Below are 13195 nucleotides of genomic sequence, written 5' to 3' on the forward strand. Positions count from 1 at the left end.
TTTTGTTTCCTTCCGTTTAAACATATTTTGTTAAAGCTTTTACCTTGAAAAACCATACCCGGAAGTTAGAAGTTAGCTTCTGTTGTGGCTCCGTTTTAGCGGGTGATTTGTGTGCGTTTGTATAGCATCCACAGTTTCTATAGTTTATTTACGTTTCACTTGTTGTTTTTATACTAAAAGCGTTTTTGAAACAGATTGTACTTGACGTTCATGTAGGTGTCAGTCATTTTGCCGGCAGAACTAGATACCTGTTAGCAAGCTAGGCTAACGTTAACGTTAAAAGCACGTTAAATTTAGCTCTGGTTTGTAGTCCCAAAGTAATAAAGGTAGCTTTCACAATGTCTCTGAGCGCTGTTCACGGAACTCTGTCGAGTCTAAAATCCTGTCAGGCTGATATCGGGACAGGTATGGACATTGTGACAGACGTGGCTATGGACCTGGCGGAAGCTCAGGGTAAATATTAAAGGTTTTCTCATCGTACTGCTCACCACCTCCATCTGTAATCTCTACATTAATTATTCGCTTACCAGATATATTTTCACGTCTATAATTAATGTTTTTATGTGCTTTAGATTTGTTTTTAAGGTTTATAACTAATTTTGGAGCGTACATTTATAGTACTATGCAAAAGACTTGCATCACTTTAATATTAAAAAAAAGAAGGCACCTACCTCAAGGAACCCAGTGTCATGTCTACATATATTAAATAACTTAGCAAAGACCTGATTTTAAGTTGTATAATTAGGCACTCTGTGTTTTTGCGACAGGCTGCTAGTAACAATTTTTTTTTAGTTGAATCTATGAAGAATGCCAAAGATAACACAATTGGACAGACATTACATAGGATTTTTGCACAAACAAGGTGATTCCCAAAGATCTGATAGTTGTTTGTGTGCGTGTGTGTGTTATGGTGTGACTGCTTAAGTGATTACTTCTTTGGTGTGCACTTATGTTAAAGATGACGAGATGAACCCGGGCATCAAAGAGATGGAGGCCATGATTCTGGAGTGTGCCAAGCTGGACAGGGAGATTAACTACTTTGTTGATGTGGTGCAACAAGTTACAGCTGAGGTGAGAGCAGCCTGAAGGTTTCCTTGCATTAGGCGACTGAGATGATGGATATTACAACAGTGTGCTTAAACCCTGTTCATTGTAGGGAAAGTTTTGATGCACCATTTGACTGTTCTGCTGCATAGTGTAGACCCATCAGGTGATGCCTAGTTGACTCAAGAGGAACATGTCGTTGAAATGCTAACAAGAATTAAAAAACAAACAAACAGCAAAATGCAACACTTGTGCAGGAAATAAGGCAAGAAGTGGAATGCTGAAATATTATTGTCTTTAAATAATCAGTGCATTGTTAATGCTGCTTTTTCTGCATAAAGTCAGAGCTGCACATTAGAGCTCTTAAATGTGACACAGTTATAAACATTATGACTAATAATGAAGTCAACATAAAAGTCAGTTTAGCAACATTTTTTTCAGCACTTGAATATTTTCAGTGATAATGGGGAATAGAGCAGAAAGTGTCCCATGGGATCACAACACACACAGATTGTTCAGCTGCATCTGATTCTGTCATTACTAACATACAGCTCAGCAGGTTAGATCACATCGTCAGGAATGGCTGAACATAATCTTGTGCAGAGTGCAGCATACGTCACCATGGTGACGTAACCGATGACGTGGAAAACTCTTAACACTATGTTCAGAAGAAGACGCAAACCTCGGGCATTTGTGAAGCATTTCTGAATTAAATACAAAATGTAGATTATTGCAAATTATATAACAAATTTCAATCATTGTAGGTTGCCACGCAGCAGCCGGAGGCCATGTTCAGCCTGTCTGCCAAAGTGAAGGAGCAGTTCACAGAGAGAATAGCCCAACTCTCTGACGCTGACCTGCACACTCACCAGAAAGTAATGGCTTTCAAGGAAAGTGTCAAAAACTCTTTCAAACAAGGTAAGGCCTGCGGAGAGACGGAGGAGATTTACTTGAATTAGACTCACCGCAGTGCATTCAGGACTTCTAATGGACTTTGATAATAGCAGTGCTATCTGAGGACTTCTTGCTGAGCAGAGAGATCTTGGGATGTGGCTTTCTTGTTTAGGATAATTAGCTTTATTTTAAAACACGCAGCTTCCTTTGTTTACTGTTGAATGATTGTTTCGCTGTCACCCTGTGGCTGTTATTTTCTGCTTTTTAACTCTTACTAATTACAGCTATGCCGGCCTCATATAGTGCCATGCTTTTGTGAGTCTCTGTAGACATTATAGGCTACATTATGCTAAGTATGTTATTTTCACGAGCTGACTTAAAATGAAAATGTCTGAAAAAAGAGCCAAATGTGATAACCCACTTTGAAGCATGAACTTTGCGAGCCGAGGTGATCATTGCAGTGTGTTCTGTGAGGGCTTAGCCCATTATTATTCACTGAATTAGTATTGCTTCATGTTCCTGCTTGCTTAAAGGCTGAAATATAAATATGTTGAATAGCATAATCCTATGGAGGAGTTTACAAAGGCCACATATAGAGAGCAGTTTCTAATACTTTGGGCTCAAGTTAGCCTTTGAGTTCTTCAGTAGTTGTAGATGTGCCAGGACAACAACTGTAGATATGAAATTTATGTGCAGACTAAAAAAAAGAAGATGAGTTTGTTTTGTGTTTGTTTGGGAGTGTTGTGTATAAAGTTTTGTGTGTGCAGTAAATGTTGGTGGATGGTGGTATGTGCCATCAAATTGAGTCATTTTTACTCTGCGTGGACAAATGGAAGCAAACCGCATGTGCATTGTTTGTTTTTAGCTAACCAGGAGTCAGCAGAGAGCATGGAGGAGCTCGATGAGGACATCGCTGTGACACAGAGTCAAGTCAACTTTACCTGCCCGCTCACACAGGTAGATTACTGATTAGATTTGTAGATTACAGGTAGATTAATCCAGTGTGTTTTCATGCCTCTGTCTTTGCCTCAGAGGTGTTATGTTTTCATTGTGCCCATCTATGTGTCGGGGTATTCCTTCAGTTTAGGCACAGACATTAATTTGGACTAAAGGTTGAGCTCATTAGAGTTTGCATGGTCACAATCCAAAACATTTGGGGGCTAATTATGACAAAATTTCACACCAGTCCCAGGATTATTACAATATTGGTGTTTTTCATTTGGCTCAGGCTAAAACATCTTAGGTGGGTGCCAAAATGTGTCTACGCAGAAAAAAACCCAAACCAAAATCCTGACTGTAAGATGATGTTCCTGCAAAATGCATCATTCTGATCTCGCTCTCTTGCTTGTTCAAACTGCTTTTTCAACAAAACACAGGTAACTTGAAACTTATTCTTTTGTGCCTCTGTTCAAGGTGGAAATGGTGAACCCGGTAAAGAACAAGAAGTGTAACCACCACTATGATGAAGCAGCAATCATAAACCTGATCAAAACAAAACAAAGCCAGCAAAAGAAATGCCGGTAAGACACTGCATCTCTGAGGACCGTTAGAAAGTGGAGTCAGGTTTTCTAGCAGTAAATAACACTGCAGGCTGGTGTGGGACCAGCAGGCTGCCTTAATTTACATTGCCTTTATTATGCTGCTTTGATGTTGGAGTCAAATTACATGTGGCTGATCCTGCAGGAACACTGATAAAATCCCAGCAGCAGTGTTGCTGAAAAATAAACTTGCCTATTGTCTTGGGTCCTGACTGTGGTCACTGCACACACTGCAGCAGTATGTTTTCCTTGTTGAGATTAGGTTTATGCTTGAAGAAATGGTGTTGTACCTGCAGTAAATGGCATTTCATCACATTTACTGCTTTAGCAGCCTCGAAGTTCCCACCGTTCAAGTCATCCAGTTTATCACAGCATGTGTAACGTCAGGGGACTCCTCAGTGTAGAATGCAGACATTATAATAAGAACACAAAAGATGGAAGTCTGGTTGCTGATAGGCAATCAGAATCAAACTGCGAGCACTGGCACAGGAAATAATAAAGCAAGTTTAGGCAGATGTGTAACAACTTAACAGTTACTCAGCAATGAACGGGGCAAAGCTAATATGAAACTGATGCACAGAAAGCTTTTTTTGAGCTGTTCTGCAACTGTTTGTGTGTGTTTAAATGTCTGAAGCAAGTTAAGGTTCTCTGTGTCTCTGCTCTGTAGCTGTCCTGTGGTGGGCTGTGGAAATACAGATGTGAAAGAGTCTGACCTCATTCCTGACCAGATGCTGAGGAGAAGGATCCAGAGCTACAAGAGGCAGAACAACCGGACTTAATAATGAACATTTCTATGGAAATAATCAATAGTTAAAGAAATACATTTTCCGGTAACAATTTTGTACACTGAGAATCTAGAATGTTTATATTGCCATCTACGCTTTTATATAAAATGCCATTCTTTTTTTGTACCTTGTAATTTTTGCTGCTCCGTTGAATCTGGATGACATGTTATAATATTTCATCTGGAGAACTTTCATTGAGTGTAAATAAATAGTAAGATAATTACATGTTTAGTATTTTCACAGTCTGTGGTGGCTACTTCAAGAGTCTATCTGATGCAGTAAATCTACTGAGCCACGTGAGGGCAGTGTTTGCTTAAAGTCAGTGCAGAAATATATAAAGGTGCTTCAGGGTTTTGAGAATCTCCTAATTTCTCAGCTTCACCTACATCTAGGGTTACTGGCCAACATGGCAACTGTAGATCCAAGAAAGGATGATCTTTTACTTAAAATAAAATCCTTCAAAAATGGGCTCAGTGAATGAGCCATAAACAAACAGTTCTTTTACATTGGTGGGAATGCACTTATGTGATTAAGCCTGCTCTCGCTCCTTGTGAAGGGTCTTTGTTTCAAAAGAAGAAACAAACAAAGGCTGCGTTGAGATGAAACTAGGTGAAGCTAATCTTTTAATAGCCTTGCATCAGGAATAAAAAAAAAAATCTGTAATTGCCCTCTCTCTACAGTGAGTGCGTCAAACAGCACTAAGAACATTTCAGTGAAGCTATTAACTGGCAATAAATGACTGGCTAGTGTTGACTCATTCATTTCTCCACTCTACTTCATTTTGAATTGCCATTCTGCAAATCTAATCTTGTTTACTACACAACACGCGAAGTCACTGGTAATTCCCACCACCACCACCCCCACACACACAGAACGCAGTTTACTTTGAGCAAAGTGCACACATGAACACACTAAAGCGTTCATCACATCACAGGAAGGAGCCATCGAGCCGTTTCCTTTGTGAGGATGTAGAAGCGTAAATATCCTCGGGAATCACAATAACCGTATGGACACACAGTGCTGAGAAAAATGAACAATTTCTCACAGATGCTTTCTTATTTCTGGTTCCTGTTTGATCTGGAATTCACATTCATCTCTGGCCTCAAAAAGCTCCAGGAAGTAGGTGTAATGGATGGCTGAAACACTGTAAGCCTGGATATAAGGCCTGTCCAAGCAGGATTTTTACCTTTTGGCAGGAAGTGAACATATTATCACTTCTTGGCGCACGAGTCTTGGCCCGAGCAGCGCTTGAGCTGATTGGAAAGACGGGGCAGAGAACAACGGGCCTCCAATGAGACTCGCATTTTAAAATTCTCCTCTGACACAAGTTTCTTGTTTTCCTTGCCAAGTCCAGGAGTGGCCTGGTTCTGTGCGCTGTTGACACACAGGCTTGGCAAGAAAACAACATTCTCTAAGGTTACCCACATGACCCACCCACCACCTTCTCTAAAGTGAAACAATTTCTGTACAGCATTAGGCTGCTGAAGACTACTGGGAGCAGAAGAAAAACCTAAACAATTGTGTGGCTCCCGTGTTTATGTAAATCCTCCCTGAATGGTGCTCCTTCATTAGGATTCCTGTGCTGTTACTTGGAAACTTGATCTCAATGAAGTGCATTTCACTTTTTCCACATCCAAGCCTCACTGAGCTCAAAAAAAGATTGGCAGGTGAGATGTCAAAATCCAGTGTTTTGTTTTTGTCCTCTGAGTAAACACATAAAAAAAACCCATCCAATTCTATAAAATTCATTTGGATGTGACTGCATAATGTTAGTTTTTGCTTTCCTACAATGACACAACCTGAATTTAAATAGAAACCTGTTAATAAAATATGAATGCGTCACCTTGGTTTTGCAGCATGTCTGAGTTAAACAAGTCAAAGTTGTCTGTAGGGATGAAAAACTGTCAGTTCCCATGAAGTTCCCACTAAATGGGAATTTTTGATGACACTTTTGTTATTTCCTGTTTTGTTGTTTGTTGTGATTTAAAACTCCATTACAAAAAATCTAGCGCCATAACTTTTTCTTACCCTCAAATATAATAATATCTAATTCCATTTTAAGGACCTGCTAGTGGACATATTGCGTAATCCCCTCTCGTCTTTCATATTGTTAACATAGTTATGGCTTTTATTATCGACATTTATCAAATTTCAGAGCTTTTGGGATCCCGGCGTCAGTTTAAAATATTAACGTATCCATTTCTAATGTTCTGCTGATTTTGACTGAAGACTGAACACGCAATGAGGCATAAAAGGCGTACTGTCGCTTTAAATGACAACACCTCCCAGCAGTCGTTGGATCCTGGGCGAGTTTCGCTGCAAAGAAGAAAAAAAGAAAAGAAACAGCCCACAGTGGTTCATGCTTCAGTCTATACAACAGAGCAAAGCACAGCGCAACAGCTTACCATACAGGAAGGAGAGCAGGTGCCAGCGCAGTCTAAACTACTCATTATTTTACTGATGAGACAACAGGAGCGAGTGAGACAGCAGCTGCTGACTGGAGCTGACCTGCAGGTGAGTGTCTGCTGCCCCGCGAGCTTACGTTCAAAAATAAAGAAGAAAATCAGTAAGTGTAGCTACAACTGAGACAGGCTGACGCGACAGGAGCAATGTAGGTGATAGGATACAACACTGAGGTGACAGGAAAAGTAAAAACTGCAGCAATAAGAATAGTTGTGTTGGGATTGTTACGTGGAAACTGTGAGCCAACAGGTGAGTCAGGTCACACCTGTTAGGACTAAGCGTATAACTTGAAGAAATGCCTTTAATATCTAAATTCAACCCCTTTTTTAAACACATCCGTCTTGTGTGTTTCCACATAGATCGACGCAGTTGGTGTTCAATTGGAGAAAATCTGCTGGACATGGATTATTGGTGCCCTTCTTCGCCGCTTTGGATTTAGTTAGTCCCTGCAACCTTTGTTTTTTACGTGTAGTTCCCGGGGACGCCAAGAACAGGTGGATCCTGTTTCTGTGTCAGGCTCAAACCGGCTACCGCTGACCGTTCACCTTTATGGGGAATCAGGTGGAGAAACTAACGCATCTAAATTACGCGGAGGTGCCAACGTCGGACCCAAATGGGTTCGACCCGGAAGACGACGGACCGCGGATTGGCGTGTCTTATATTTTTTCCAACGACGACGACGACGACCAGGACGACAATTTTGATCACTTTCCAGCGGACAAACGCCAGGTAAACCACGAAGAGAAGCCCTTTGACCCCCGGGACGAGCTGGAGTGCGCGATCTATTATCGAGAGGAGTGCGTCTTCGAAAGAAAAACCGGAGCCGCGACTCACTCCGCGGAAAGTCTTCTGAACAAGTGCAGACCGGGAGACCTGCTGGAGTTCGTGGCCACTGGACAGTATCCACACTGGGCTGTTTACGTCGGGGACTTTCAGGTGGTTCATTTGCACCGGGCTGAAATCAAGAACAACTTTCTCACCGATGTGAGCCAGGGCAAACAAGGCCGGATAGTGAACAGCCTCTACAGGTACCGCGCGCTCCCGCCAGAGGTGATTGTGCGCAACGCGCTGGACCACGTTGGGTCAAGAGACAGGGAGCTGTACTGGAGAAATTCTGAGTGTTTTGCAGCCTGGTGTCGCTTTGGCAAACGGGAATTTAAAATCGGAGGGGAGATCAGGATTGGGAAGCAGCCGTACAGGTTAAAACTGCTGTTTTCTGAGAAGAAAAGTCACGTCCTGGAATTTCAAAGCCTGGAAGACGTGATTATGGAAAAGAGGAGGAACGATCAGATTGGTAAAGGTGCCGTGATGCAAGAGTTGGCCAACCATTTGAATACAACACATGAACTCAAAGAGGAGAATTTTGTTAACTGACACTGGATGCACTGGTCATCTGGAGAGAATTTGAGGTTCCACGGTGATGTTCCATGCTCCATTTAAGCGCTTAACCCATGAGGTCACGTAAACGTGTACACTGTGCCAACAAATGTGCATATTCAGAGGGAGTTTATGGTGCATCATGAAAATATTTTTCACCCAGAGGAATTTGTGAATTCCAACTAAAATGCTTTAGCAATGATCAGCGGGGTTAAAGCGACATTTCCATACCTTAATTTGCATTGAAAACAAATAAAAATGAACACACCCCAGTGGCAGATATCCCTCCCTCCTTTTGTAAGAAAATGAGATTTCAGTCTCTACCCCAGGTTAAGCAACCTGTTATGGCGGATACAATTTGCATTGGAGCTTCACCTGCAGTCTAATCAGTTGGGAATGAAGTTAGAATTTAACTGCCCTTAATTATTTTTCTAATCCAGCAATGCTTTGCAGAGAGGAGCAAAAAACTGTCCTTTTAGTCCTGACTGACAAGAGTGCTCAAGCTGCTTGCTCCTGTACAACTCAGGTGTTGGAGACCAACCCACAGAGTGGAAGAGAGAGACGGTTACTCAACGTTATGGTGTTTCAAGCTGGTGGATTGCCTTCTGTTGCTTTATATCCAATCATCACACAGCTTTACCTTCTCTTGGACTTCTTTGTGGACACTGTTGACAGCTATGGGCACTTTTATTAATTCACCTGTTACAACAGTTTATTTTTTGAAGCAGAAAGATGTTTGTATGAAGGATTATGGAAATAAATATATATATTTGAAGAGTAAAGGGTTTTCTTTTTAGCGAACGGTTGGCCTTTAAATGTTTTCTGAGAGCATTGGTACAGTGCTAATCGATAGTTTCAAACCACCAGCCTCAAGAGAGGCCGCTCTATATCCTGCATCCTGAACACCGGCCTTGTCTTTTGCACTGGCAATTGGAGAGCAGCTACACCCCAAGCAATTCAATCCCAGCTCGCAGTTGGAAGAGCCACAGTCATACCTGTTCATCTGCTGCTTTTTGGTTTGTGGTTGCGTGCAGGAAAGTGCAGGCTACCCACACAGTTAAAGCTGCCAGTTTTGATCTAAATATTTTCCTCCGAGCAGCAGCTCCCTGAAACTACTTAAACATCTGCTTTGTTAGGCTGTGTCAAGATGAGTTCCAACTGTGCTGGACATTTTTGCTTTGTTTACACCTCTGCTTACTGAAGATAAGACTCTTTTTTTTTTCCTTGAAATTTACCCAAAGGCTAAAAATGTTTCACATCCATATTTTTCTCTCCTTCCCTCTCCTTGAGCTGCATCATTTATTAAACTTGGGGTAAAGGTGCAGTTAAATAAGGTACAGTTTTATTTCTATTGGGAAACAGTATTACAACAATGACTGAAACACTTTGCAGTGTGTTCACATACAGAGGCTGCAACGGAAATTACAACAGGCTGTGAGGTTGTTTGAAATGCCAGACATCTTGTTTTTTCCCTCCCCCCTGTCTGTGCTTCAGAGGAAACCAGTGATCACGGGTAGTCAGTAGATGAGTTACTTTTTCCTCTGGTGATATTTGCGTGACGATACTGCTGTAGTCATTTTCGTGCAGGTAAAGGTCCCACTGGACTCAAAGCTGGATAATCATCAGCACCCGTACTGAATGGGAAAGCTGCCGAACACATTAGCATTTCCTCAATTCTCTGTGGTCTGCCACGGTGATGAAATACGAATCGTGTATGTTTATGTGGTGCATATTTATGATAATCAGTCATATTTTTCTTTTAGCACCTACAAACACACACAGTATTAAAGCAGCCGCCAGTGGAGTTGTGTAATTGGGATTATTAACTCACATTTTTCATCATATGTGACAAAGCTAAAATTGAATTACACGTACTTCATATATTACGTTCAGTTTGATTTACCGGTCTCTACATAAACTGTATCATGCGCTATTAAAGTAGTGTATGTAATGAAAACCACACAGCTAAGAAAAAGCTAGTTGTGAGTTGAGTTGTGTACTCTGCAGCTGGTGCAAATTTGATGCTGCCTTGTGGGGTTTTCTTGCAAAATGCAATCGATTTGAAAATGTCTGAAAAGTCTTACTAGCTCTTGGTCTTCTTCAGTGTCTTGGTTAACACGCTGCAATGCTACATCACGCATTACTTTACTGTCAGCTGCTAATATGCAAAATAATGTCAAACTGACTGCATGATGCAAGCAAAACAATCACCTTTTGTAGTGTTACTGGTCCAGAAGTTCACACAGTGCTTATAATTAAGCTCATCTTCAGTTTAAGGAGAACCAAATTGAGTCGAGTGTCCTAGTAAAACTGAAAACTGATCAAATTCAAAAGACTCTGGAAAAGAGCCATCAGTGTGATATGCAGCCATACTAGAGGAGGTGTGATCACTTTCAAAGATTTCTTTCACTTTTTGTGTTTTATAAATATCTTTTTTTTTCTTTTTTTTTTTAAAAAAAACCTGTAAAATCAGGGCAAGATTTTTGATTTGACACGTTGACTCATTCATGTTGCATTTTGGCCGATGAGTCCGTCGTGTTTCCTTTGCAGGGTTGGAGGAAAGCCCACATCCTTCTGGCAAACCTGGCAAGGTTACAGAAGCTGGGGACAAGCCAGAGCTCCAATCAAACCCACCCTGTGTTTACAAAATGTTGTTATCTAAAAAAAAAACTTCTTCCCACACGCAAATATGTCTGAGCTTTAAAAGAGAGTGCTTATGAGGAGATCAGATCATATCTGACAAGCCTACAGGAAGTGGGAGTGTATTTTAGATGTGGCCTCGAGCAACGGCGAGATTGTTATCCATGTGGGACAAACACTGTGTAGTGTAAATATGGATTCTTTGAGGACATTTGACAATTTCAGGTTATGTTCTGAACTACTTAGAGTTTGAATCTTACCTCAGGGGTTTTTTATTAGATTGCCAGCGACTCTTACATGGAAAGGCTTGCCAGAAGTTAGGATTCTCCTTAACCATTAAAGAATGGGATTGAGAGTGGCTGCTGGGCTAAAGAGTGTGCTTCTAAGATATGATAGTGAAACAGATTATTAAGATTACTCCAGCTTTTGATTAGCAGTGCCATACTGGGCATCTCATTTCAATAATGACATGCACAAGAGCCATTTTAACGGCTTACTGTAAGAGTGCGAATGTATTTCCTTGCCTGTAAAATCATCTATCTGCCATAGACAGGAACAGAGTGCTGTGGGGTTTTGTTTGTCAGGCCACTCTCTCTGCCCACTCACCTGAATCATGTTTATGAGAGGCATTTCCATGTGAATTAGAGAGTATAATGAAACTCCAAAAGCCCTTGTAACTCTAAAATTAACTACACTGCATTCATTACTAATCATCGATCCACAGAGCTGCAACTTACGCAGCTTTGTTTTCCCCCTTTCCTGCGATGAACTTTACTTAGACTTAGCACTACCCACTTGTGCTGGGTTAATTATTCATATGGGACTCCCACCAGTTTGACATGGACTGCGCTGTGTTTACCGTCGGGCTCAGACTGGCGCTGCGCTGTAATTCTTTCTCGTCCCGATGTGGGAATTGTTTTTTCAGCCACACAATGGCCATTCCCTCCCACTTCCATGGTGTTTTCTTTTTCTTTAAAAAAAAAAAAAATCAAAGAAGCAATCTGGTAGACCAGTTTTACTGTGTTTTTGCTTTGACTGCTTCTTTCCAACTGCAGAACAATTGAATGCAGGTTGACACAGACGCTCTTGCAACTGACGTCCTGCTTCCTTCCCTTTGTGGTTTCTTTCACTTTCTCATGATAGACATGGTTTTGTAGGGATGAGCAGCAGAATATGAAGGTAACCCCCCCAGCAGTAAAAGCCAAAGCTGGCACTGCTGTGCTAAAAAAAAAAAATTGATCAGTTCCAAGAAGTTATGGTGATTCACAGGAAATAACATGGAAACAACACAAAGCAGCAAGTAAGAGCGGCAAACTCAGACTTGCAATCACATGTAAAGATATCTTTGTGAGACACAACAATGTCTTTGATTTGATCTGACTAGAGGTAGATTACAAATTCTTGGACAGCAGGAGATGACGAGAAGCTCCCGAGAATGGAATCAAGGCCCTATTCTCGTTCGAGGCGCCGTGTCCGCTCAGCTGGGGCTGTCTGGTTTACATAAGCAGAGGCGGACAACAGGAAAGGGCTCGAGGAAACTTTCAATAAAACTGACCTCATTCTGTGGTTGGTGATGAGGGGATGAATAAAAGCCGGGGCTAGAGGCCTCGAGTTATGACCTGAAAGTAAAGGAACAGAAATCTCGCTGGTTATTAAACTCTCATTCTTGAACTTGAGATGTGACTGAGAGTTGTTGCCTTCAAGCGCTCTGGCCTGTTTGTCACTTCAATTATTCATGGCAGGCTGATTCAATAGCTATCAACATTCATCTTACTCTGAGTCATCACAAGATTTCCCGCCCCGCATCTTTAGCTTCACCGACTTTATACCGAGCGGGTAAGCAGATGTTAAAGGTCATTTTTAAAGGCCTTTTTCAAAAATCTTGGTGTTACATAAATTGAGATACTGCTCATGTTTTCTCTTCAGACATGAAGCTCAAATATTTACAAAGGAGCTGCACGTTTTGGAAAAGCGTCTTTTTTGTGTGGGGTGTTTCTTCACCTGGCAGTAAGAGGCATAATCCCTCAGGAGTCTCTTTTTCATTTATTTAAATAAACAAATAAACACTTTCTTTTAAGGAAACTGATTTTCCTTTCTTGCCCGCATCGTCCTTATTAACTTATCTTCTGCTAGCACATATATTTGCATAGTTTTAGTTGAATTATGCCTCTCACTCAGAAATCTCCACATCTGACTTTTTGTGCTAACTGTGCCTCATTCTGGATTGCCAACTTTAGAGGTGTTTCAGAAAGAAGAAGCAGGAGAGCAAATATTGGTAAAATCAGAATAGAGTCACAATCATTATCAGCTGCAGGTTGGAGAAAAAAGTTAACATTTAAGGAGATCGTATACCTATTCAGTTTCTTGCCAAATATTCTGTCTATACCTTGAATTGAATTGGAAATCCGAAGCCTGGTTTAGTTTATATTAGCTGTAATTGAGAAACTGCCTGCA

The 13195-nt window shown here is 41.2% G+C and overlaps 2 protein-coding genes across 3 annotated transcripts; both read left to right on the forward strand.

Moving 5' to 3' along the window:
* Positions 1 to 33: 33 nt before the first annotated feature.
* On the forward strand, positions 34 to 4484 carry nsmce2 (NSE2 (MMS21) homolog, SMC5-SMC6 complex SUMO ligase). The gene is made up of 6 exons (XM_005944532.2): positions 34 to 453; positions 959 to 1071; positions 1809 to 1962; positions 2804 to 2895; positions 3352 to 3458; positions 4144 to 4484. Exons 1-6 carry the CDS (start codon positions 339 to 341, stop codon positions 4253 to 4255), a joined length of 693 nt encoding a protein of 230 aa, XP_005944594.1. The 5' UTR covers positions 34 to 338; the 3' UTR covers positions 4256 to 4484.
* Positions 4485 to 6540: 2056 nt separating this feature from the next.
* On the forward strand, positions 6541 to 10178 carry lratd2b (LRAT domain containing 2b). Of its 2 annotated transcripts, none has more exons than XM_005944533.3 (2): positions 6541 to 6775; positions 7084 to 10178. In XM_005944533.3, exon 2 carries the CDS (start codon positions 7274 to 7276, stop codon positions 8096 to 8098), a length of 825 nt encoding a protein of 274 aa, XP_005944595.1. In that variant the 5' UTR covers positions 6541 to 6775; positions 7084 to 7273; the 3' UTR covers positions 8099 to 10178. The 2 variants fall into 2 exon arrangements, with proteins under 2 accessions (XP_005944595.1, XP_005944596.1); XM_005944534.3 differs by lacking the exon at positions 6541 to 6775 and adding an exon at positions 6786 to 6973.
* Positions 10179 to 13195: the final 3017 nt, after the last annotated feature.

The sequence above is a fragment of the Haplochromis burtoni genome, unplaced genomic scaffold, assembly GCF_018398535.1.
Source record: "Haplochromis burtoni strain Fernald_Lab_line unplaced genomic scaffold, NCSU_Asbu1 Contig_391, whole genome shotgun sequence".
Lineage (NCBI taxonomy): Eukaryota > Metazoa > Chordata > Actinopteri > Cichliformes > Cichlidae > Haplochromis > Haplochromis burtoni.

Excerpts from the sequence above, each read along its gene's own strand:
- nsmce2 (XM_005944532.2), top strand. The coding sequence starts at position 339 with ATGTCTCTGAGCGCTGTTCACGGAACTCTGTCGAGTCTAAAATCCTGT. Across the intron at positions 2,896-3,351 it reads TTACCTGCCCGCTCACACAG|GTGGAAATGGTGAACCCGGT; the intron begins GTAGATTACTGA and ends CCTCTGTTCAAG. Across the intron at positions 3,459-4,143 it reads AGCCAGCAAAAGAAATGCCG|CTGTCCTGTGGTGGGCTGTG; the intron begins GTAAGACACTGC and ends TCTGCTCTGTAG.
- lratd2b (XM_005944533.3), top strand. The coding sequence starts at position 7,274 with ATGGGGAATCAGGTGGAGAAACTAACGCATCTAAATTACGCGGAGGTG.